The following is a 26,509-nucleotide window of genomic DNA, read 5'->3' on the forward strand; positions in this document are numbered from 1 at the left end:
TTGAAAAGTCTGTTAACTTAACTCTCCTGAATGGAGAGTGTCATCACAGAGTTGGTGGGGAGCGGGGGGGAGGGAAAGGATAGTTCAGGGCAGTCCAATTGTCTTTCAAAACGACAGTAGAACTTGTTCAGGTCGTTGGCCAGACGAGAGTTGTTAGTGGAGTGGGGGGCTCTGGGCTTGTAGTTGGTGATCTGCGTGAGCCCTCTCCAGACAGAAGCCAGAGTCGTTAGCAGAGAACTGGTGTTTAGCCTCTCTCACCGCCTTGTTAAACCTGTTCTTCGACTCCTTAAATATGTCCTTGTCCCCACTCCTAAACGCGGCCTCTTTGTCTAGCCTCAGCCTTTTGAGTTTAGCTGTAAACCAGGGTTTGTCGTTGTTGTAGCTCACCCTGGTGGGTGTTGGTATACAGCAGTCCTCACAGAAGCTGATGTATGATGTCCCACTTCCGTGAGCTCATCCAGACTATTGGAGGCAGTCATGAACATATCCCAGTCAGTAGAGTCCAAGCACGTCCGCAGATCCTCCATAGCCTCACTGGTCCACTGTTTCGATGTCCTCACTGCAGGCTTACAGCGCTTTAGCTTCTGCCTGTATGCAGGAATCAGGTGGACCATGGCGTGGTCTGAGTGACCCAGTGCTGCTCGGGGAACCGCATGGTATGCTTTACTGATAGAAGAGTAGCAGTGATCCAAAGTGTTCCCTTCTCTTGTAGGGCATTTGATGAGTTGTCTGTATTTGGGGAGTTCTTGAGTTAGATTGCATTTTTTAAAGTCGCCTAGCACAATAACCAAGGAATCCGGATTTTCATGCTCCACGCAGAATATCTGGTTGGTGAGCACACGTTGAGCCTCGTTGGCGCTAGCCTGAGGGGGAATATAGATGCTGACCAGTATGCAGGGTTTTTCCTGCATAGAGAGAATTTTAGCGCGCGCCAAAGCCATTTTCCTGAGCGCCAATGACAAATCCCGAGCGCCAAAGGCAAAAAAAAGTCTGCAATGAAAAGAAAAAAAACGCGTGCAATGCATGTCAGCGAATATGTTCTCAACAGCATGTTTCACGCAGGCTACAGCCGAACCCTCGTTCTGTCTTCTTGCGTGTCTTCTTGTCTGAACAATACGCAACTGTGAGGTGCGCGAATGGACAGAGTGGCCCCTGAACTGTCATTCTGCTGCGAGGGCCAGCCTGACATGCACAAATACACCTGTAGAAATGCAAATAGAATTTCCACTCAAAATGCTGACAAAAGTTTTATTTATGATTTCAAACGCAGCCTCCATTGGTATTCTTAACCTGGAATGATAACATAGTGCAGTGTTTCCTTTATGGCAAAATTTCTGCCGCCACGGTATCAGATATCAGGCTGTACAACATTTTTGGCCGTCGTATCAGCAGTGATTGTTAGAGTGCATGTCAGAGAATTGCAAGGACATGCGCTTGACAACGCAATTGAGATTGCGTGTGTGCGTCTTTGAAAACTGTAAGTCATAGCCTATAACTTATGTTGTCAGTTTATGTGAGCCTGTTATTGTATAAGTCTATAGTCCTTGCATGTTTAAATCAAGTTAACTGGTGATTTTCGTTGTATGTATTCTTCCCCTGCTAGCTAAATTGCACATATCTGTTGATTCGGTAGCGATTTCTGCCCTTGCTCAAGTTTGTATTTAAGGTGCATTATTATGCTGAAGTAGTTTTAATTAATAAAAAGTGGGTTTATTGTTTTTGTTTGCTGCAGAATGCTTAGCCTATCAAGATCAAATGAAGCAGGCAGTGTACATGCTTCAGAGTGGCCAACCTTTATCGATAGGCTAGGCTACTGACCATTTACAATAAGTTGTTACGTCAATTATTAATTGGCAGCATTTATACCATTTAGAACATATTTTGAGTGTAAGGTGTCTTTAAGTAGCCAAACTTTATTGTTTTGCGGAAACAGGACAAAAATATGTTGGGTTGGGGGAGAAAAAAAGGTATATATATACATAGGGTGATTTCAGGTAATGTGGGACACTTTTTGGTAGAGGCTCCAGTAGACTTACAAAATAACTGTTAACTCGCCCCAGTGGTGTTTTTGTAAATTGTTTTAGGGCTTAGGAACATTTTCATGCTGGAATGAAATGGGAATACACAATATTTTAGAAGCTACACACTTTCAAACATAACATGATCCCCTCTCTCGCTCAGGCAGCATTTTCAGGTAATGTGGGACAGCTTGTCTGGTAAAGTGGGACAGTCATTGTCTGTCGGCCTAGTCTGCTGATATAATAATTATTAGTTTATACAACAATACTAGGTGCAAGGATGTGGCAATATTCATTTAGTTGTGGGGGTTGACTTATACAATAGGCATAAAGTGTAACTGATGTAAACCTTAGTGATCTGCAGTCTATGTGCTAGCTAGCTAGTCCCGCTGCGTGAGCATTTTGTTGGACTACCGTTTGCGGTCACGCTTACAAGTCTGAAAGCGCTGATTCAATGACAGTGTAAGTTGTTATTTAGTTGGGAACTTAAGTGCAGTATGATGCATTGGTATAAAACATTTGACAACTGTCGAATTAAATTACTTTTACAGCATAAACACAGCATTACTAGATGTCCCACTTTACCTTAAAAATGCTGTCCCACATTAACTGACATGATCAGGTATGTGGGACAGTCACATAAAATGTTTTTCTTCTAATAAAGCATTATTTTACAAATGTTTGTGTGTGTTTTAATCAGTGGTTAAACCCCTTCAATATGCTGCAATAGTACTCATTGTAACTTCATTTAAATTCCTTTGCCAGCCTTATCATTGAGAAATATAATGTCATATGCCGCTGAACTTTTGATGCGTTTTTTCTGTATAGACCTCTTGTCAAGCCAGATCACGCCTACTCTGATGATGTCAGACAAATAAAAACCACTGCATAGTGACTAGAAGTGTTGTATTTACGAGTCAAGATCAGCTCTGGTGATTGGATGTCAGTTTTGCACATATTAAATCATCAAAATGCATAACTGTCCCACTTTACCTGATGTCCCACATTACCTGAACTCACCCTATATATATATATATATATATATATATATATATATATATATATATATATATATATATATATATATATATATATAATTATATATTATTATTATTATTATTTTTGAGCACCGAAGACCCATTTTGACCCAGGAAAAACCCTGGTATGAATGAAGCAAACTCAAGTGGCAAGTAAAAAGGTTTACAGTTAATAAAAAATGATTCCAGATCAGGAAAACAGTGCTGCAGAATCACTATCACATCTTCACACCAGCCACTGTTAATGTAAAAACAAATATCACCACCTTTCGTTTTGCCAGAGAGCACAGGGTCCCAATCTGCTCTCAGCAGTTTGAAACCTGCTAGCTGTAGCGCAGAGTCTGGGATCAGTTCACTCAGCCATGTCTCCATAAAGCACAAAACGGAAGATGAATGAAAGTCTCTGTTTTTCCACACCAGTAGCAGAAGTTAATCCAGTTTGTTGCTCAGTGAACGCACGTTGGAGAGAAATATCCCCGGTAACGCTGTGCGTGCCCCACGCCGACGGAGTTGCACCAGTGCACCGGCTCGTTTCCTTCTACGGCACTTCGCTGCTAGGACAATGCCGAGGGTGGCTTTCACTATAATTCCCACTAATTCTGCCACTAGAAGCAGAAAAGTGGGAAATAAATCCACAACAGTTGTAGTCCTGATGTTTAGAGGTACTTCTCTTGTTAGAGAACCCCAGAAATCTTGGCAGAACACTGAATTCACTGACAAAACAAGACAAAAAAGAGAGCACCTAGCGACCGAGTCAGCCTTCATCGGCGCCATCTTGGGAAATATCCTCACCTCTATAATGCCTCTCTGCCGTTTTATAAAGATGCCCAAGTGTTGCTTAATTCATGGGGGGAGATTTCAGACAACTATTGGCTTGACAGTAGTGGAAATTTGCTACAGCCAATTTCTCCGATCGATCACCTACAAAGCGTTAACAATATAACGGTAAAATAATTCAGTTGACGTCGTCCGCCTACGTCAGTACGTCAAGTGTCACGCAAACGTTGAGCACAGGCGACTGTTCGCCGAAGTATAAATGCAGCAGCCTGAGCAACACTTTTTTTTGTTTTGTCGGCGACCATTTCAAAAGTGTCGGCGACATGAGTATAAATTAAGCTTAAGTGTCTGTGACATAGTATTCAAGACACAGAAATGTCAGTTGTGTTTTTCCTTTGTCATGTGAAGATGTTGGTACAACCCATGAAAACTCTCGTCTTTCTCCAAATATTTGGACATTTGATATTAATTTAGACATTAGGTTTGAAGGTGATATAGTAAAACAAACTAGACAGGATAACATTTCTGAGGAAATTGCGTCGGTTAACTTGCTTCGGTTGCAGATGGGTCCCTTTTTTTTTTACTTCAATTTTACAACTGATATTAGCATATTTTATAGATGAATGCATACTTATCATTTATGAATATTGCATAGATTTAAAAAGACACATTTGTTGCTGTCATTTACACTTCAAAATACTAGGAGGGAAGTGTAGAATGAAACAGGGTTCTCTTCAAATTTCCCTTGGTGCAAGAAGGAATGCTGATAGGCTGTGGCAGCCTCACATCCTAAACAGTTGCATCAAAACAACTGTTATGACTTGGGTCATTTTCTGTTTATCTAGGCTTTAAATACATCTTACAATTTAGACTTTTGAAAATGTATTTTTTATTTTATAGCATGTCCACAGTAGTGGACCACAGGATCATTTTAGTGTGAAAAGACAGCCAAACGTACAAGATAGAAAAACTGAACATATTATCTTTCTGCATGATTGATATCCACCATCTCTGGCATGTGCCTGGCTCCTAGTCTGCACATAGACAGCTCTGGTTGTGGGATCCTCATTTCGGTTGGTGGCTCATACTGTTCTTCACCGTCTTCACCGCTGTCATCAAGTTGTGGACTATCCAACAGCTCTTCTGCCAGGAGCAGTTTAAAATCCAGGTATTGTTGGGTGTTCTTGACGAGTACTTTTATTTCGGTACTGTTATACAGAAGATAACGTTTTGGCCTAGCAAACGTTGAAGTGTTTTTCACATGCTGTTGCAACAACTACCGAAGTTAGAAAAACTACAACACCACACCGGATCTAGCTAGACCGGAAACAAAACAAAAGGCACGACACACACACTAGTTTGGCTTGCGATCCGGCTAAAGAGTAGTACCAGAGCCCGTTTACGAATATTAGACATTCTCTGGTAGTAGGCTAACGTTACGTTTTGAGTGGATGGTGAGTGCGAGACACCGAAATGGATGCCAATAAAATTCTGAATGGAAAGTTTACTTTTAAAAAGTTGCCAAATGGTTCCATTGACAAAAACAAAGTGATCTGTGTGTTTTGTTGTTGTAAACTGAGCTATCATCGCAGCACGTCCAGTCTGAAATACTAGTGATGTGTCGTTCGTGAACGCTCCGTTCATTTAGAATGAATCCTTTTAAGGACTCGGGAGTAACGAGTGCTCTCAACGAGCGATTCGTTCATTTCCCAATTCGGCCTTTTTACGAGTCTTTGGATCATTTTTCATGTGACTTGCATAGGCTCTGTAGCTAGAGGAAACGAACGATTCGTTCATTTCCCAACTCGGTCTTTCTACGAGTCTTCAATCCTTTTTTCATGTGACCCACATTGTATTTTTTAGTAGAGGAAACAGTTTCCTTATTCCTTTTTGCGTGGCCGCTGTTTTGGTAAGACATGAATGATATTCGCTCAAGTCATCATACTGACTGGTTTTGTTATTTTCACTTTACATTTACACTTACAGTTTAGTGCAGTGTAATTGTTTGACGTGATAATTAAATGCTAGTGTGATAATACATGACCAAATCATACAAACTCATGATACATTATTTTAATGCAGGAATTTCTTTTGAAATAGTATCTGCTGGTGCACATGTCATGCACTAATCTACATGAGAATATCATACGTGTTTGCAGTGGACGTATAGCCCCCCCCCCCCCCCCGTTGAAATGAACGACAGACTGGAAAAAAGATTCGTTCATTTTACTGAATGAGATTCAAAGAACCAAATCAGTAAAATGAACCGAACTTCCCATCACTAGGAAATACCACTTGATGGCCAAGCACACAGATGATGCGAATTCTCCGCCCCATCGTCAAAGCCAGGTGATTGCAATGTTATTTTCAATTAAAAAAAACTATCCGAAACACTTTTCCATGTTGATAAGAGCATTAAAATTTAAAAAAAGAATGGGACAAATAGAAATCAAGGGACATTTAGAATAGATAAAAATGTGCTATTAATGGTGATTAATCGCGAGTTAACTATGACATTAATGCGATTAATCGCGATTAAATATTTTAATCGTTTGACAGCACTAATATTCATTTATCGTCCATTATAAATGCAGATACAGATAGTTTGGAAAATGCCTAATATCGGCCAATAATATTGGCCGCCAATAAATCGGTCAAACTCTAATTGTGACTTATTTTGACATCCCAACAACACAATGAAACTGGCATTCAACTTGAATTAACGACAAAATTCTACGGCTTTGAAACGTGTGGTAGTCTAGTGTTTCATGTGAAAAGGACTGGTCTGTGAAGCCATCAGAAAGCAATGACTGTAGGTGTTGTATTTCGTGAATGTTTATCTGTTGATTTTGATGTTTTGGGCTAATTCCAAATTTGTATGAATAATTTTTTTGTTGTGTTTTGGCTATCAATATGCTAATGCTGTACTGCAACATATTCCACGGATGGCATATTTTGTAACTGTTAGTTTTAAATTTGCTGTTGTTTATAGCAGTTGATTGAGTTTGATTTTGTGTATTTTCTTTGCAGTTTTACTCCGATTCATCATGTTCATGTTAACTGTGACTACAAAAAAAAAAAACGTCATCACCCTGGCTTTTGCCTGTGGCATTTACCGTTTCAGGTAGCTAACTCTTTGGGGGGGCGCACTTTTTGTATTTGTTCTGCAGAGAAGGGAGACTGGCGTTGGTCACGGTTCGGAATGAAAGGTAGAAAACAGGACGGAGAAAACAGGACAGAGTAACACAACGGATATCGCTCATAATTCTTTTTTTTTTTTTTTACGACGATGTTAAGGCAACAGGCGTGTGTTGCTCAGGCAGCCACCTTAGCTGCAAAGTGCTGCGGGATACCCTGGGTACTAATTGCTTGGGAGTTTGACACGTGTGAGTGTAATGTCATAATAAATCCTAAAACGAAGTTAGGTGTTTGATGTTTATTCTTTTAACAACTGAAAACAACACAGGCCGCTGTTGCATGTGTGCTAATGATGGTAATACCTCAGTAAAATATTAGAAATACTACTGTTTCTGAAGGTAGGCTAGATGTAGGCTACTAATAATATCAGTGTATATCATATTGCACATTACATTTCATAATTTAGGTTTTTATCACAATATTAAATGAGCAAATAGTTAAGTTTAGCTTTTGTTGACATTTGGAACTTGGAGATTACATTGAGAGCAGAACATTTGTCCTCCTAATGTACCCTTTTGCTCACCTGGGCTGGAGAGAAGCCGTTTTGCTCCGAGCTCTACCTTCAGACCTGACCCCTAGACCAGTAGGTAAGTTGTACAGCGGAGCTAAGTAGACTACCGTTGCGTGGGGTACTGGGTGTTTATATCACAGCCTGGAAACATAGCTAGCTACATGTTGTCACCCTGGCTTTTGCCTGTGGCATTTCTGCAGCTGTCTTGTCGTTTCTGGTAGCTAGCTATCTCCCAGAAATGAATGTTTCACTATAGGTAATCACACTGGGGTTAGTGAGGTTAGTTAGTGGATAGCTAGTTGGCCACCGTAGATTCACTTTTCGCCACAAAAACGAATTAAACCAAAACCATGCAATGTAACGTCAAATCTAGGGACCAAAACTCGACTAGCACTTACGAAAATCGACTAATCGAAATTTGAAACTTTTTTTCTTCTAAGCTAGCTAGCTGGACACTCAACAGTCATAGTTGAAAATGTCTTATCAGTGTTTCCTTTACATCGATTTATTTGTGGTGGCCGGCCACGGTAAAAAATTGACCACCAGAAATGTATTTACTTTTTTTTTTCTTTTTTTGCATGACAAAAAAAGAATTTCATTATAGAGCTGTGCGCAGCGCATTGATGCGCTCAGCCCCTTTTTGCCTCACGTTCTCTCTCACTACAACCGACCCATCTTTGATAGCCCCCTTCTCTCCATGCAGGCTCTGAATCAATGCGCGGGACAAACAGCTTTTTCCCTCAGAGAGGACGGCAGGAGAATCAATCCAGACTTAAGGAATGTTTAGAAGGCCTATCAAAATTCTCAGCACAAATGTGTCCAAAACTGATATTTAAGTTAAATCGAATAATATTTATAGTTTAATTCATTCAGCAAAAATAACAATGACTTCAACGTAATGTTCATATTACGTAAAGCTCAAACTATTTGGCGTTCAAATTAATGCAAAAACAATTTTAGTTTTACAAGTTCGTATATTCACTCACATCGAACCGATACTAGGACATAGACTTGGGCCGACTTCCTAACTTTTACAACATCCCTTGCCTACTGCTACAAATATAAATCACATTCTGTGGGAAACGCTGCTACTGATAAGTTAATTGCTTAAATTAAGCACACCAAAAATATTGGTTAAGCAACTACTAGTAGCTCGTCTAGGATCGTTCAAGAGCTGAAGAAGCACAGGGATGAAGTGCTCCCCAGCACTTTTCTGCCTGAGAAAAACACCATGGCAAAAAATGTCCTGTGCTCTGTCACTGCCCTTTTTCATGTTTTCAACATCGCATGCTGTGCCTGCGTCACATGTATTTGTTAAAGCTGGACAGTATTTATCTTGCTTGGAGATTTTCAAAGCGTGAGATTCTTCCTGTTCAATTCCAAAAAACGCCTAAAAAGGACATGCCCAAAGTAAATTGAAAGCTGTTCTTGAACCATTTGGAGTACATACATGATTGTGGTCTCTTTCGAAAGGTGACACTGAAGTTATTTCCCCTGTTGTTAGGACCCCTGTAAGACCTACCGGAGTTGAGTAATAGAAGCTTGAACACAAGGAAAGTGAAAGTTTCTATTTCCGCCTGGATTTTGTTTTGAAACACATGCCTGAAGAGGCCTAGAAGTGGTAGGTATTAGCTGCAAGACAAAATTGGACCACAGCATGAAGCCTTATCCAATTCAAGTCAAAAGTCAAATATAATACCATAATATATTCATATTCGACACAAGTACATCCGGGTGTGTTTTCTAAAAGGGCCTTGTTGAGACTCCAAAAGGACCCTTGGTAACCAAGGTCAAATACTTAGGATAAAAAGGTATTATCATAATTGTTATCTTTAATGAATTGTGGTACTTTGAACTATAATATATTATAGCTAAGTCCCCCATTAGTATTGCTGAAACACAATAACTGAAGCATGAACACATTGGAGTGCTTTATCTGACTCACCAGGATTGACGCAAAAAGAACACTGATTCTGTCATGCATTTTGCGCCTGGACTCTTATTTTAAAGGCTCCACAGATACCCATAATGTTGGCTATTAGCATTTGCAAAATTTCATTAGCTACAAGGCTAAGAAGCTCATTTGAGAGCCAGATGAAGCCACTTTGAGTTGTTAGCTTAGAAAGAATGGCTAAGGGGAGCGGGGGGGGCAGGACGCACAGATTTTGGGAGCCACCTGGTTGGCTTTAGAAGGCTATGGCCAGGGCATGGAAGCTCCTATTGGGTCAAACGAGGTGTCAATCGAAAGGTCAGAGGGAGTGGCCATCTTGGAAATCTTTGATCGTAAATATTCTGAAGAGAACTCCTGTGATGAGCGATGACTAAGTGCGTTACTGACTGCCCTATTCAATTGGCAGAGTCAGAATGATGCAAGAAGAGATTGTGGCTATTTATGGAGGTAATATATATTGTTTTGGACAAAATACTATACGATGATTAGATAGTTTGGACCTTTGGGAATGTAACCATTTAGTTAGGATGTTTTGCATAACTGGACAGCTCTGAGCCGTATTAAGTAAGTGGAAAATCAAGCATCTCGATGTGATGCTCGGAAGAGCATTTACGTCCTTGCATATACTGTGCTAGCTGTGTTATGCTAGCTGGTTTCGTTTTGACTGGCAACATACTGACATTGCTCGTCACAAATGCTCTAATAAACACATAGAATAGAGTCCGCTTCTCTTGCGAACCCTCTTTTCTACCTGTTTGCGCTGCCAGGTATCTCACACTGCCTGGTGGGGCATGTCACAGGACCTCCATTGGAAATAAATGGGAGGCAAAGTTTTGGTCTACTGCCCCCCCCCCCCCCTCCCTGAAATAAATCCTAGGTGAAACACTGCATATTGTTCAAAAATACATTTCTGTTTGCCAAACGATTCACCCCAAGTCAAGGTGTTTTTTGACAGAACTTATAACTCAATGCAGCTATGTGAATGTGTAAAAGAGGGTTTGTGCAATTGTTTTGGTATTCAGTACCTGGTAGATGGTAAAAGGTTTAGGATTCTGTTCAGAACATACTGCAGGTCAGCCTGGCCTTGTTCCACCAGAAGCACCAGAGCGTTGCAACAGTCTGAGCGCACCACAATGCAATCACTACAGCACTGTTCCCACAAAGCCTCGGCAGCTGGACCCTGCAACATAGTTATAACACTGTTATACACAAACTAAAAAGTTGGGTTTTGCCACACAGGCCAGAAAACACCATCAGTACACAGACAACATTTTTACAGGTGGGCTTGGGCCTGCTAAGAAACAGTGAGACACATGGTAGTAAAGAAGACAAAACAAATGTGAAACACACTCACCAGAGAGCAGGATTGGGTAATTGTCTTCTCTTTAAGTACAGCAGCCACAAGACTTCGCACAGTCTGCAAAAAGGTACAGTTGCATCTTATGATACAATTGATGCTTCACAGAGCGTAACTAGACACCATATTTTATGCACTCTTCCAAATAGCCTTCACTATCTACACTAGATCGGTGACAAAATGGGATCAAAGCCTAAATTGGGGTTGTACAATCAAATAGATAACAGTAGTCAAGTCTTTTTGCCTTAACTGATGTACCCATACAAATGTACTGTACACACGGTACATGTCATGTACTGTATTTGTACGGATTTTTAATGCAATTCCAACATGTATGAAATAAGCATCATACCTGACGAGGTGTATATGATCATAAATATTGGACGATGAGGAGTCATGAACTGTCCAACACGCAACAGATTTTCTTTTTTACAAACATGAATTCATGTTTTCATGCGTTTTGCAATAGAAAGCTAACGTTTTTCAACTTTAGCCTTTCCTTTGGCTGAGCTATTAGGCAGAAAGCTAGCTAACATTATGCTAGCAAGATTAATAGGCAATAACATTGAGTACGGTTGACAAACAATAAATATATTTTGACAAAATGTTTGACAAGAAGACTAGTTAGCTAACCAGCCATGTCATTGTCCCCAAATCAATATCAAGATTTTCACAAACAAAGTATAACCCTAACCCTAACTAGTACTAGGCTACAGTACGGCTGCAGCCTGTGCAGCGAGTTGAATAGCTAATGGATGTGAGATGATCGCATCAAAGTTGAACAAAATATATCGGCATTTCGTGTTGGCCACATTCTGTCTGAAGTGGATTGACTCGCGGTGAATAGCAAATGGAATGTGAGATGAGCGGTTATGTGACACTGACACAGTAAATTCAGAAAAGTAACATTTTCCAAATAGGTTCAAAGAAATATTGAAGTCAGCGCAATAATTTTGAACGGTGAATAGACAGCTTTGCTGGAACTACGTAGTAGGTGTACATTAGGTGTATTCGACTTTATGCAGCGACTGCTGCGCCGACAGACGGCTGCGCCGACAACCAGGGCCAGACTTAGGGCGGTTGGGGCCCCTGGGCTTGGGTCAATTTTCGGGCCCTACCAACTATAGGCCTACATGACTTTGAATAGAACAAAATGATACACAAGCTATATGTATTTAGAGCTGCACAATTCTGGATAAATTAAGAATAAAATAAAGCAAACAACTAAACAAAATAACAATTTATGTTAATTGCTTAAGTCTATTTAAAATGTTTAATTAATTAAGCAATAAGCCCCAAGAGGCCGTGTTTTGCGCTGATTTTAGAACAGGTAAGGGGAGTTGTTAGGAACGACGCGAAGCGGATTGCCGAAATCCCCCTTACTTGTTCTAAAATCAGCGCAAAACATGGACTTGCAGGGCTTATTGCTTTTCTAAAACTGTTACTACAAATATTTGTTATGGTTTAATAAATAAAAACAATTAGAAACAAAATAGCTTAATAATAAACAGTAATTCTTCCGCCACTACAAAGTATAGTTCCTACATAAATCGTTGCCACGCAACAGCCAGATGGACACCTTTGCCGTCTTTTTTAATTTGAAATATTCGATACGCAGTCATATGGAATGTTATAGAATGTTATGAGGACGACCTGGTTATGCTGGATTTTACAACGGCATGGAACTCGATATAGCCAATCACAATCAAGGACGGGAACAACCAGTTTTAGAATCTGAATTATACCATGGTCTGGGTGAATACTCAATTCTGAATCAACTCAGTAGTTCCAGCAAAACTGTTAACCGTTCTAAATTATTGAGATGACATGGCTAGATAGCTGGCTAGTCTTGATGTTAAACATATTGTCAAATTATAATTAAGGAGAATATGTCATCTTTGATGCCATCATCTCACATCCATTTGCTATTCAACTCGCTACACATGCTGCGGCCGTACTGTAGACTAGTACAAGTATATGGTCAATACCTTGTTCGTGAAAATCTTGATATTGATTGGGGGACAATGACATGGCTTGTTAGCTAGCTAGTCTTCTTGTCAAACATATTGTCAAATTATATTTACTGTTTGTCAACCGTACACAATGTTCTTGTCTATGAATCTTGCTAGCATACCTAAGCTTTCTGGCTAATAGCTCAGTCCTCCGCTGCACGTAAACGGGTCAGACCCCCTAAAGGACGGGGCCCATGGGCTGTAGCCCAGTCAAGCCCAATGGTAAGTCCGGCCCTGCAGGCAACGCCGGCACTGCATGAAGTCGAACACACCTATTATCACCTGATAATGAACACCCCTGCAGCCAGAATAGAGTATTCACCCAGATCATGGTATAAATTGTAAATGGAGGCTTTGACTGCATCCCTGTTGCTATGGTTACTTATTAAGACATAGGTTCATACTACGTTGCCAGCACATTAATTTAGAACCGTTAACAGACTTTTACTGGAACTACTTATAGATGGGTACCAAAGACGTCACTTCCGTAAAGCCTGCCGCCATCTTTGTGTCTGACTCAACCCATTGTATATGTATCCAATAGTAGCTAGTTAGTCGTATATATTAATATATAGTAATAATATAATAATATAAATATAATAATAGTATTGTTTTCTATTGATAGGTTCTTCAAATTTAGACTTTTTAAAAGTCGTATTGTCTAATTCTAGTGGTTAGTTAGTTAGCTTTCATAGTTAGCCAAAAGAACAGAGTCACGAACATAGCACATCTAAATGAAGCAGAAAGACAACGATATTAAAAAAAAACATTTATTATTGGCTGCGATCCATATTTATTACCGTCAACTTTATTTTGTCCCTTAAAGTCTGCGAAACGTCTGCACAACTGTCCTTTCCCGACATATATATGTATCTTGTACACAATCCATCCCCATACACCGGAGATAGCCTGAAGGCTTTCAAAAGTACAGATGAATATCAATATGCAGTTGCAGGATGGGTGAACAACACCAAGATATGGCATCTGGAGACAAAACACATGTCATCACAGAACATGTAAGTTATTCAAACACGATTATCAACTGTGTTATTTTAGTGTTGGTTAAGAGTGCCAATGTGGGCTAGCGAGGTGTAGCTAAAGCATTTCCTAAGCAGATAGGAAAGAATGGTAGAATATTAAATATATGCATACTATTAAGATGTTGACCAACCTAAGGAAGGTAAATTCCCTTTAATTTTTTTCTCTCAGATATTCTCTTATTGACATACTGTACTAAATACAGGTAGGTTTATAACTAGTTGTACATTGTGTAGCTTACTACACAATTTTTATGACGTCAGCAACTAGCTAACATTAGTTTAACAATGTTATAACTAGCTCACCATAAACAATTCAGCTTGTGTAAACATTTTCCTGTGAAAAAAAATTATGAGCTAAAAAGGGCAAATGGAGCGTGCTAATTTATCAGATACAAAGGTTTTTTTTTGTTTGTTTTTTTACTTACCTGATACAAAGTGTTCACTGCAGTGTTGAGTTAGATGTTGGCTGCCAGTTGTCTCTTCTAATTGCAGCCAACCATTTATTACGCCGATCAAAATATTTTTGGATACACTGAAATTGTATCTCTTATTTTGGCGACTGTTGTTGCATCCAACAGCACAACATATGGCAGGCATTTTTTACTTTCTGTGGGTTACTTTCTGTTCTATGTTTATGGTGTGACCGGGGCTTAGCTACACTTTCCGACACAAAGATGGCGGCGCTTAAACACAGTGACGTCACATGACTACGTGAATATTAACACATTCTAATGGTAACCCCCGCAGCCAATCAGAATCGAGTATTCACCCAGACCATGGTACAAGTGTCATAAAACCTAATGAAGCCTATGACAATGGTAATCAAACTTGGTTTAAGACTAGTCTTAGCCTTAGACAGTCTTAAATTGTCAGGTTACACTAGTCTAAGCCTGTCTGCTGCATAAATAGGAAGACTGACTTAATTTGAGGCAGGAAAGTTTTTCCTCCTGGCTAACCTTGCAGTAAGAGCTTTGTTGCTATGTCAACGATGTGTTGGTCCGTCATTATCTTAGCACTTTATTAAATGAGTGAGTAGATGAGTAGACATAAGTCACTGCACTGACGCTAGCCATCTGCGTCGGAGATGTTGAATATAAATAGAAATAGCGTTGAGGTTAAATTAAGAGGCTTAAAGACGCATACAAATGAACTTCATGAAACACATTTTTTAGTATTGTATTCCTCCAACAGATACAGGTTTTCAGCAGTTTGAAATGTGTCATTCTTCCGCCGTTAAAGGGGTGATTGACTGGGTTTTTGGGTATTTCACATTGTGCCTTAAGGTCTCCGAATAGGGTATGTAACATTGGTTGGGCCATGGAGGGAAATCCCGGGGGGGTCACGACCCCCCCAATCCTGGGAAAAATATGATTTGTCCCCCCCCAATAAATCACTGTAAACATAACTATCTTATTTCAATAACATTAATAATATGCAATGAACGCGCTTTGCTGATTATGGACACAATGGCGCTTTTTAAAGTTTTAAATGATTGCAAACCCTGCCATTTTACTTTATTTTACAATTTATTTCTACCACTCAATACAATAAATCATTAATAACTTTCACAATTTTCCCTGCATTGGTCACTATGTAGCTAGCTAGCTAAGTAACATCACCAGTTGTTTGAATTAAAGTCAGAAAGAAGCTAGCAATGAAGTAGTTGTGTTCCTTATCTGAAAAGGTGACTTGGGTGTCTACTATCTGAAATGCAGGTAGGCCTAGCTAACGTGAAATTAATCCAGTTAATCGCACCACAGCCATTTTACTATGTTGGCAGGGTTCACACACACTCAGCTAGCTGCATTTGCATAGCTAGCAAACAAACCGATAGAGCAAACATTAGCTAGCACCTATTCCATTTGGCGTTGTCAAAAGATGGAAACTTTGCTATCTTTGCTATATTGGGGCTCGCTAGCTCTGCAAATTCAGCTATTCTGGTATCCCAGCCAATATAAAACTGAAACATGAATTATATTAATATGACAAAAGGTTGCAGTTTATGTTGTGTAAAGGGTAAACTCATACAGCTGTCAATCCTTGTCAATGAAATCCCTTTCACCTTTCCTAACTGTCTAGCTACCTGGTAGATCGAAGCCTATTCTAGAAGAATGGTAATAAATGATAGAAGCCCATCTCCTACTGTAAATAACCTGCGCATTGTGTGTGCGGCCAACATGGTAGAAAAATTGCAGAAAAAAGAAAGACGGACATCAGAGCATTTCAGGACACCAGAACGCAAAAAAAGGACCTTAGTGGCCTAATCTCATAGACTAGTTGATAAAATGTTCATAAAAATGATGTGAAATGTGCTTATTGAATGTTTCATAATGATGCCATTAGGCAGAGGAGGCACCAGATGACAAACTGACAATAGAGCTGCAGGTAGGCAGGAACAGACTGGCAGAAACAGGGGGTCTCGGGTAAGTTTGTTGAGTCTCTTGTTTGGCAACATGACGGGTTCTCTTCTTTAGACTTGTAAAATAGGGACATAATTGGACAATGCCATGGATACCCCCACTTTCTACTTAAACCGGAGACTGAACCATTTAGTTCAATCACTGGTTTTGCGATTTTCCCCGACTTTATGATGGTTCAATTGAGATTATTTTAGATGAGACTGCCCATTATAATTACAAACACTGCACCCATACAGTGTACAGTACATACTGGCCTTTCTTGGTATTGCTGGTTGTAAATACTGTACACCTGCATTCATACTTGACTGATAAGAAACACTACTATAACTACATTTGAACAAGTTGAGACAACCCTTCAGTAACTAACTATAAATTATCCAGGAGTATTCATTATGGTTCCTCAATATACATTTAACATATTACAATGGGCTGTATTACAGCAATCATTTTGGTGCCCCCCTCAGAAATTGCTCTTGAGAAAATATAATATAATTGTCCCCCCCAAAGTTGATTTTCGCTACTGGGTTGGGCTGAAAATGGCCCAGGTGCTGTTCTATGCCCGCTGATGCTTGCTGTGAATTTGTCCCGGGAAAACCTAGCGTTTTTTTTCTCCTTTTATGGTATGCTCATGAATATATAGATAAGCTGCGCATTGACTGGTTGGTTTACAACGAGTGAAGCAGCGGAGCAAAGACGCAACACGGCCAACAGCACTCACTGAAACAATAAGGTGGAGACTTGAAATAAAAACGTACAAATAAATCTATTGTGTCTACACAACATTGTTTTCAACAGATTGACTAGATAACATCTGAAATGATTACGTTAGTTGTTTCCATGCTTCTTGAATTGTAGATTTAAATGACAACACAGGTTATTTATTTGAATGGAACACAGTCAGGAAAATGAAATAGGCCTAACGTCAGCCCCATTGCCAATAAACTAAATCATCACACCTTCTACCGATGCTAAATACAGGCAGGATACGTTAGCATTGCTAACTACAACACGCATTTCCTGCTGAAAATGCTTTGGAATGCTGAAATCTGAAATTATTGTTTTTAAATGGCTGAAAATACAGAAATGAGAAAATACCTGCAAGCTGAAATTAATTTTAAAATGTGTGACTCACTCTAAAGAGGCAGTGTGGTAGCTGAACTGCATCATCTACCAAAGCTAAGTGCTTAAATACAATGCGGGAGAATACGTTTGAACCAGAGCCTGTTTAAGGAGTATGGAGGACCAAACCTGCCATATTTAAAAATGAATGAATGAATAAATAAATGTCCACATCCATGCATTTAGACATAAATAAATGATGTACTACTAATTAATGCACAATTGTCAATCAATATTACCTTATAATTTACATGTATTTATTTATTTATTTGTGTATTCATTTATTTATTCATTTATTTATTCATTTATTTATTCATTCATGTATTCATTCATTTATTAATTCATGTGTTCATTCATTTATTAATTAATGTGTTCATTCATTTATTCATTCATTTATTCATTCATTCATTCCTGTATTTCTTCTTCTCAATATGTTAATGAGATGTGTCAATCAAAATAGGTAGGCGGTATTTGACACACCATTGGCTAATCGTTTTCCACGCTTTGTATTCGATTATGTAGCCTTACATCCATCCTTGCTGTCATGGACAACATAGCCTACATGGACAGGCTGGCCAACCTTGTTGAAAACAAAGATTTAATTCACCATATATGATATTTGGATAAACAAACATGTTATAAAGATTTTACTACGTTAGTTGTGGGCTATCACTTAACACCCAACTTCACTACGCTGACCGGCCAACCATGTGTTTACCCCGATAAAAACGTAAACATTTTAATAAAAAATCCTTGTTGATTGTCAAACCAACATATTTGTCCAGTGTGTAAGAGCGAGATAGACAATCTGGCATATAGCCCCCAATCAAGCAGAAGAGAAATTTGTGAAGATTGACGACACAAAGTTAAACATCGAAGATGAAAAGTAGCTTAGTCCTAAATGGAGTTGTATGCCCCATAGCACATATTTTACAAAGACTACGGCAACAAAAGCCAAACGTTGCCACGTTATGTTGGGAATGGGATGCCGTTGCGACGGTTATTGTTGGAGCAACTAGTTGCCTAAATAGCCTGTAGCCTATGCCATGTTTATGTACATGTCAGCTTTACATGTAGAAAAGAAAATCTCAGAGAAGGTGAAAGGCTTGGTGACCGGCGTGGAGAAATGCGCGTCTAGTGTGAACAGCATCGCACCATTCGTAGTATATTGTGGCGCTCCAGGGCGCTTCGCAGCCAGTGTGTCCCAGGCGTTAGCTAGATTGAATCTATGGCTCTGGATTGATTGCAATGTCTGAACATCAGTTTCCACGCCTACTGGCCTCCTCTCATTATCATATTGGGAACAATGAATGAATGAATGAATGAATGAATGAATGAATGAATAAATCAATAAATCAATCAATCAATAAATCAATCAATAAATCAATACATAAATGAATACAAAATAAATAAATACATAAATGTTAAATATATGTAACTATTGATTGACAATTGTGCATTAATTAATATATATATATATATTCGTTTATTTCTGTCTAAATGCATGGATGTGGACATTTATTTATTCATTCATTCATTTGTAAATATGGCAGGTTTGGTCCTCCATAAAGGAGAGCCTTGCCACTCCCTATTAAGCTCCATTGTACCGAATGTGTCTGCAGTTCCACCAAAGTTCCACTGGGGGTGATCGCGAGCGAGTGCATGTTGAATGGGAGTCTATGGAGCTAAACGGCAAAATGTGTCTCTTTCACCTGATTGTCGTTGAGAAATCTCCGATTTGATTGTAGTTTATGAGTGTTTAACATAGATTATAGGTCGAAAGGTGAATGAACAAGTACTTATGTCCTCTTGATTTCTTACAGGGTGAGTTGTTGTTGCCCATAACACGCTAGCATTCTGCTAATGAATGCTGATTGGTTAGTGAAGGACTGATACCACCACAGCTCCTGCTCCTGACATCCGATGCGGAATCAGAATGTCAGAGCACTAACAACATTAGCAACAACGTTAGCAAGCCAAAACTCGTTCTAGCATGTGTATTGACAGGGAGAGCCTAACTGTCAGCTGTGTTGTCGATGCCTTGAGAGAATAAAGTAAGTGACTAGAGCTTGCCGTAAAGCAGTAGCTCTGGTCGTAAGATGTGTATGACGTCAATGACATTTTCAAAGGCTTTTTAGAACAGAAAGGCGACTTTAAAACAATCTAACAGCCAGCGGTGTGTATTTTTTGGCCCCCCCTTTCGAATTCAGAATTCAAATTACTAGACAAAAAATTCATATCCGAGAAATCATATTATCGAGAAAAGTGGATTTTAAGGGGTACAGCTCCATAGACCTCCATTCATTCTGTACTCGCGTGTTAGCACCCTCACATGGAACTGCAACCAGTTCAGAACCCGGAAGTTTCCAGAGAGTGGCAGTTCTGTCTATATTAAACATTCTCTGTTTGAACGTTGTGAAACAATCGAAGAAAAAGTTGTATTTCAAGAGGCAGTGTGGAAGCTGAACTGCATCATCTAACAAAGCTAAGAGCTTAAATAGCCTACAATCAGGGGTGAAAGAAAGCCGGTACTGGCCGGTACGCCGTACCGGGAAGAAATTACGACACCCGCACAGGCCTGTTGCGACAAGGCAAGCGAAACAAGCAATTGATTGGGGCGCCAAGATGGCAAGCGATTCGCATCGCTGCCATGGACACGCACTGTATGCAACCGGCCCCAGAATGAGAATGTTTCAGAAGCATTGGCGTATGGATGGTATGTAAATTACTGATTTAGATTTGACAGAATATGAAATGTAACTGTACCTGGGCCTTTATCAGACGACTGGGGAACTCAAATCTTCTTTTCAAACTATCACTCATCTTCTCAGATAAACTCTGCAAATAAAACCAAGCATAGTCTATTTATTCATATACTCAAAGGACAAATCAAACACATACACCTTCAGGTAGGATAGTAAAACATACAGTACAGGTACATCAACCAAAACAGATACCATTTGCCTTGACATTTTGGTATTTTCTTGCATTAACATCTAGACAAGCATATTGGTTCATATCTGACGTAATTGAGAGAACTACAAACACTTAAAGCCATCAGCAATACAGCTTTTCAGTTATTACATACAGATTTGGAATATATAGGCAAATTACTTTGAAAACAGATCCCTACAGTTTTATCAGTGCTCTGACATGTGGCCAGTAGGTCTTTATCATTTTACCGAAATGAAGTTCCTTATTTACAAGTTGCAAACATTCAAAAGGCTCACAGCTTAGTAATTATATTGAGACTTGTGCGATCTAATTAAGGATTCAATGAGACAAAATACAGACAACCGGTTATTTGTTAGCCAGGTCGGTCAAGTGATAGACGGTATGGGTCTGTTGGTTTAGGCTTACTTGCAGGTTTTACTCTGAACAGAGAGAATGTATGAGACAATGAAGTTTACCCAACACAAGCCCACCCTTTACCCCACTCTATTATCTATCTGATAAACCGACAAGCCAACAATGTGCAACACTACACAATAGCTAATGCACCCTAATCGTTTGCTCCCACTATTGCTGCATCACTACTGACAAAGCAAGCAGGTAAGACACCTATGTTTAATGCTGAGAAATACATACAACAATTTTACAAAATTTAGTTTGTAAAATAAATAAGGATATGATTGTTATTTTCTATTCCTTGAATTGGACAAGGTTGGCAATTGCTTTGTTAATTTAATCGATAAGTAAGGATCTCATTCAAGGTGACATATTAACAATGATTGAAGTAAACATATAGCTAGAGAAATTGTCGTTGTGTGCCAAAATAAATAAAAATTCTAGCTGTTTGGGGTGATGTGTTGAGCAAGTTTGGCAACCTTACTGGGACTTGATAGTCACAAAAACACAAATAGCTAGAAAACTGAAAATATTCCAGGGGATTCTAGACAGCTTTCAACATTTAACAAAACAATGTGTAGTCCGTATAGCTGCATTCATGCTACTAGGGCTGAGTAGTGCACAATGTTGTATTGTTTACATAACTATTCTCATGCTTTAGAAATTACAAGACCACTTGTCCTACCACTACTAGCAGAAATAGAATGGTTGATTAAACAAGTTCCAAGCAAGGCAGCTTGCTAAACTAAAAATCCACTTCTGGGTAACTGGCAAGTAACTACCCAATCGTATGAGACCTGCTTGAATTCCTTTAGAATTAAAAGAGTCAAGCTATGAGTTAACAGCTCTGGCTATCTAGTGTAAAACATGTGGCTGTTTAACGCTGTAAAGCATCTAGCCTCAGTTAGCTGAAGCTACCTAAATATTACACAATCTGGAATCTTGTGATTGTGAGTAAAAAAGGTAGTCTAGCCTAGCTATCTGTAGTTGAAAACGTGCTAAACTATCTGAAGCGAATTAACATTCGTACTTGGCCAGTGTGTGTGAACTATTTCGTTTAGTTAACTGTCTACGAGATCATTCATCCTAGTATTAACACATGACGCAATTACAACTACTAGCTAGTAAGCCACAAGTTTATTTTACAAGCATCTCGCTGCAAGCACACGACATCTAAATAGGATAGCAACTTTTAAAGTAGCTTACCTCCAATTCCAAAAATGCACAATAACGCTCATGGAACTACGGCGAGTGGTACGGATCATAATACTTCAAACCTTGTGGACGTTATTGTAAACGTATCTGCATCGGCTGTGAGGGTTGTGCTGGTCATTTGAATTTATCCTAATTAAGGCATTCCACAAACCCTAATTAACCATATTAAACTGTCATAATAATAACAAAAACATCACAGTAAGGAATGTGCGTCATACTACCTAATGGCCTGGTAATTACATTCAAATTGTTTTCAACCAATACATTTGACACAATAACACATACTGTAGCCTCCATCGACTAGGCCTTCATCCTATTGAACTGAATTTGAAATAGCACAAAGGTTTTGTTCAATTAAGATATTGCTTAATTGAACTGGCAATGTGTTTAAAGGTGGGGTTGGTAATGTTGTTGAGAAGCAAATCTTGTCATATTTGCTGAAATAATCCTTCACATCCTACTAGCAAACAATAAATCCACAGGTTTGACAGTAGACTGAAATCAATCCGATATCTGTGAGTATGGCAGGACTGTAATAAACAAAACCAATCCTTAAGGTCGGACCGGCTAATTATTATAATTATTATTCCACTGGGGTGGAATATTTTGGTTTGAATCCTTTCAAACTCAAGCTAAAATATTTCACTATACTCTACCATAATCTGAATTATGAAGTATGCTTGTAATGTGACATGGTGTGACATGGAGTTTGTTTCTTTTCTGCATGAAGTATTTGAGATTGGGTTGTTACAGTGTCTGGCAAGAGACTGCATCAATGAAAGTGTTTGATGTTGCACTAATGATATGTTGTTGTTTTACCTGCACTGTAGGCTACTTTGCACAACTTTAATTGAGACATTATTGTTGCACTGGATTTAAGTAATTGAGATGTTATTATTACATCCTAGCTTTCTTTTTTGTTCACTGTGCCTGGTAGCTGAGATGTGATTACTTTGCAATGTGCATACAGACCATTCTGTAACTGACCACCAAAATACTGTTGTACTTTATTTATGCTATATTTATTTGTCACAAAAATGTCTGCTGAATGAAGCATCTTCTACGTAAATGTAATGTAACACTATGTAGAGATATTCCGGCAGTAAGATAGCATTAAAACCAACCCATCAAAAAATAGAAGATAAATGGTTTGCAAGTGTAGCCTCATCAGTTCACAACTCCATATTGTTTCTCATGAGGTTTAGTCAACAGATCCATATGTGAGATCCATTACAATTATTAGGAAACCTATTGTTTTCGTTAGTTTTATTATTATTATTATTAGGGTCCCTCCGTAAGGAGGAAACCTATTGTTATCGTTAGTTTTATTATTATTATTAGGGTTCTTCGGTCATCGGAACCCTATTGTAATTGTTGGTATTATTATTAGGGTTCCTCCGTAAGGAGGACCCTATTGTAATTGTTGGTATTATTATTAGGGTTCCTCCGTAAGGAGGATTGTTGTCGTTTGTTTTATTATTATTATTATTCCTCTTCTCCTTGCGCCACAATAACTCAACATGGTATTGGTAACTAATTTTCTAATGAGTTCACATCATACCATAGGGGGCACCACAGGAAACACCCAAAAGTCAGATTTTCTAAGTGATAGCATTTCCACCCCATTGCTCAAATTCTTTTGAAACTTGGTGTGTATGCCTTATTTCTCATGGCAAACAAAAAAGCCTCAAGGACCCATAAGGTGCGCCTGATGGATTTTCCTGTACAGTCAGGGGCGTTTCTACACGGGGGCCTACAGGGGCCAGTGCCCCTGTAAAAATGTCCCTGGCCCCCCCTGTGGCCCCCCTGAGCTGACCAAAAAATATATTTTTCTTTTTATTTAACATTTTTTTTTTTTTTTACACGTTTTTCTTCTTCTAGTAGTCATCATCAACCGAGGAAGGGACATTGCAGCCTTTTTAATAAAAAAACTTAGAGAAACATATCATAAAAAAGTTAGAGAAACATATCAAGGTATTGAGAGTTGAGGAGCTGGAAGAGGGAGAGCCAGAGCATTTTGTATGATTTTTATGTAAAGCTAAATTAAAGTATTTAATGTTTAAATATCATTTGTTTCCGTTTTTAATGTGCCCCTCTGATTAAACACTGGCCCCCTCTTGCCCCCCCCCAGTAAAATTAGTCTAGAACCGCCACTGTGTACAGTGATAATTTTGTACACATATGTATCATTGACGTATTTAAAAATGTTACTTATAGCAATTGAATAAAATACAAAATGGCTGAAAGGGGTGTATTTATGTAAATGTCCACATTGCCTCAATATGTTTGTGTTACTAAATCAAATGTCATTTTGAATGATGGGTTTTCAAACCTAATAGGCTTTAAGGTGACACGCCCCTGAAGTACCCTAAACAATTTCACCTTGATATGTCAAAACATGACTGAATTACAACTGTTTGAACTTGGACCAAATCTGACAATGCTCGCCATTGGAGAAACAGCTTTTTTATTATCCAGTTACTAAACTTTGTGTATTCCATGCCTGGGAATGGCTCAATTGGCAATTGAATCAAATACAAAATGGCTGAAAGAGGTGTATTTATGTAAATGTACACATTACCTCAATTTCTTTGTGTCAATCAATCAAATATAATTTTGACTGATGGTTTTTCAAACCTAATAGGGTTCAAGATGGCATCTCTCTGAAGTACCATAATCTATTTCACCTTGGTATGTTAATATGATTGAATTAGAGCTGTTTCAACCTTGGCTGAATCTAACAACGCTTACCACAGGAGAAACAGATAACTTTTTTGTACAGTAACTGAACTTGACAATACTCAACACTGAAAGTAGCTCAACGAGCTGGAACGGTGACCTGCAAAGTACAGGGTCGTAGGTTCAAATCCAGCCACACTGAGTCTGTCTTAAATTTGAATATATGTTTATTTAAGCAGGATGACATCGCTCTGAAGTACCATGCGCAATTTCACCTTGATATGTCAAAAGATCATTGAATTACAGCTGTTTAAACTTTGGCCGAATTGAACAAGCCATGCAGGAGATACAGCTTTTTTTTTTTTTTTGACAGAAACTGACCAGAAGTTCTCAGCCTTGTGGGTAGCTCAATGGTTTGAAACGTTGTCCTGCAAAGCGCAAGGTCACAAGTTGGAATTCAGGCAGTCTTTTGGCCTGTCATAATTTTGATTACTTGTTTAGTTAAACAGGCAGACATCATTCTGAAATACCATGCCCATTTTCATGCAATTTCACCTTGAAATGTCAACCGTTTCTTAACCTTTGTCCCAAAGCTGACCAAAAACTAATACTCATATCACGCAGTCAGAGCACAGCTAGATAATGAGAATCAGCACCCTTGGGTAATCAGCATGCAGTGCGACATGACAAAAAACACAAAGACTTGTGGAAAATAGTTAGGTTACAAAAGCCGTGCCAGGGATTTCAGTTGTTGTGTTCGTTCAGTTAGATGTTTGTATTGTTATTGTTGGTTAGTTAATATAATCTTGATGGTCACCCTGATTGTGCATGTTGTGTAGTTTAATGTGACCAGAGAGTCAGCTGCTGTCCTGTCACAGGCTATTCTCGCAAGGAGTTGAATATGAGCTCTGCCCTAGCCCAGTTGCCCACATGACTATTTTTAGTTGTGCATTGACTGAGAGTCTGGAAAGAGATCAACTCAAGAAGAGTTTCATTATCTTATGGAAAGTTAATAATCAGCCCTTAGTAATCATATAATCTCAGCGGTTGGTGTGTAGCAGCGAGGCTAGAGACAATGACTTGTAACCTTATGCTCATAAGTTCAAACCCCCATTCAGCCTATTGTTGTTGGCCAAACACGAAGTAGTTTTGCTCTCTTGTTGTCCAAGTCTTGATCTTCTACAGTGTACATGTTTATAATATTTTGCCATTTTGCGGAGGAACCCGCATCGCTGCTTGCAGCTATATTTTGATTTATTCTTCATTAATGTCAGAAGAAGTGCTTACACTGAATAACTCATGACGACAAGAAATAGGTACCCACGTCAACAATGCTCAACAAGAAGCTACTGTAGAACTGAGAAGATGCGTATGTATATCCTTAATTTAGACAAGATGTATTGTTAGTAGACACTCACTGGCAGAATTGTCCGCATTTTCAAAAGGCATCTATTTAATTTGGTCAGTTTACTGTTGACATGCTGTCTAGTCCACTCCATAGTCCACACTATTCTGGAGTGTACAACTTGCCTCCATAAAATCTGTGTTTTCACTGGTTACTGGTCTTAAACAGTGGCAGGTGCTAAAAAACCTTGCTAATAAACAAGGTTAGAGGATAGCGGTATACTAAAACAGGCACAGGTCAATGCACTAGGTTCTATGACAAACTCAGAATTCAGAATATCAATCTGTCCTTTCAACCAAGAGAGTGGATGTTGTTGGTGTGGTGTCCTGACCTGAGTTATAGAAGGAAAAAACTGTGTTTTAGCTCATTTGGAGCCATAAGTGAGCCAAGAAGAACCATAGATGCTTAATGAGTAGTCAGGT

At 39.0% G+C, this 26,509-nt stretch overlaps 1 protein-coding gene across 5 annotated transcripts in view; it reads right to left on the reverse strand.

Annotated features, from left to right (window-relative positions):
* Positions 1 to 22,127, reverse strand: part of focad (focadhesin) — a 181,879-nt gene extending 159,752 nt beyond the window's left edge. For 2 of the 5 annotated variants that reach the window (XM_084692195.1, XM_084692196.1), the window contains exons 1-4: positions 21,995 to 22,127; positions 20,207 to 20,278; positions 10,847 to 10,909; positions 10,518 to 10,672 (exon numbers count right to left, since the gene is read on the reverse strand). In XM_084692195.1, coding sequence (XP_084548321.1) covers positions 10,518 to 10,672; positions 10,847 to 10,909; positions 20,207 to 20,263 — 275 coding nt within the window. In that variant the 5' untranslated portion in view covers positions 20,264 to 20,278; positions 21,995 to 22,127. Of the gene's footprint in view, positions 1 to 10,517; positions 10,673 to 10,846; positions 10,910 to 13,661; positions 14,214 to 20,206; positions 20,279 to 21,994 lie in introns of those variants that run through there. The other 3 variants (XM_084692194.1, XM_084692193.1, XM_084692197.1) reach the window with 3 other exon arrangements.
* Between the last annotated feature and the right edge of the window lie 4,382 nt (positions 22,128 to 26,509).

This window comes from Hypomesus nipponensis, chromosome 25, assembly GCF_054491055.1.
Source record: "Hypomesus nipponensis isolate SF chromosome 25, ASM5449105v1, whole genome shotgun sequence".
Taxonomy (NCBI): domain Eukaryota; kingdom Metazoa; phylum Chordata; class Actinopteri; order Osmeriformes; family Osmeridae; genus Hypomesus; species Hypomesus nipponensis.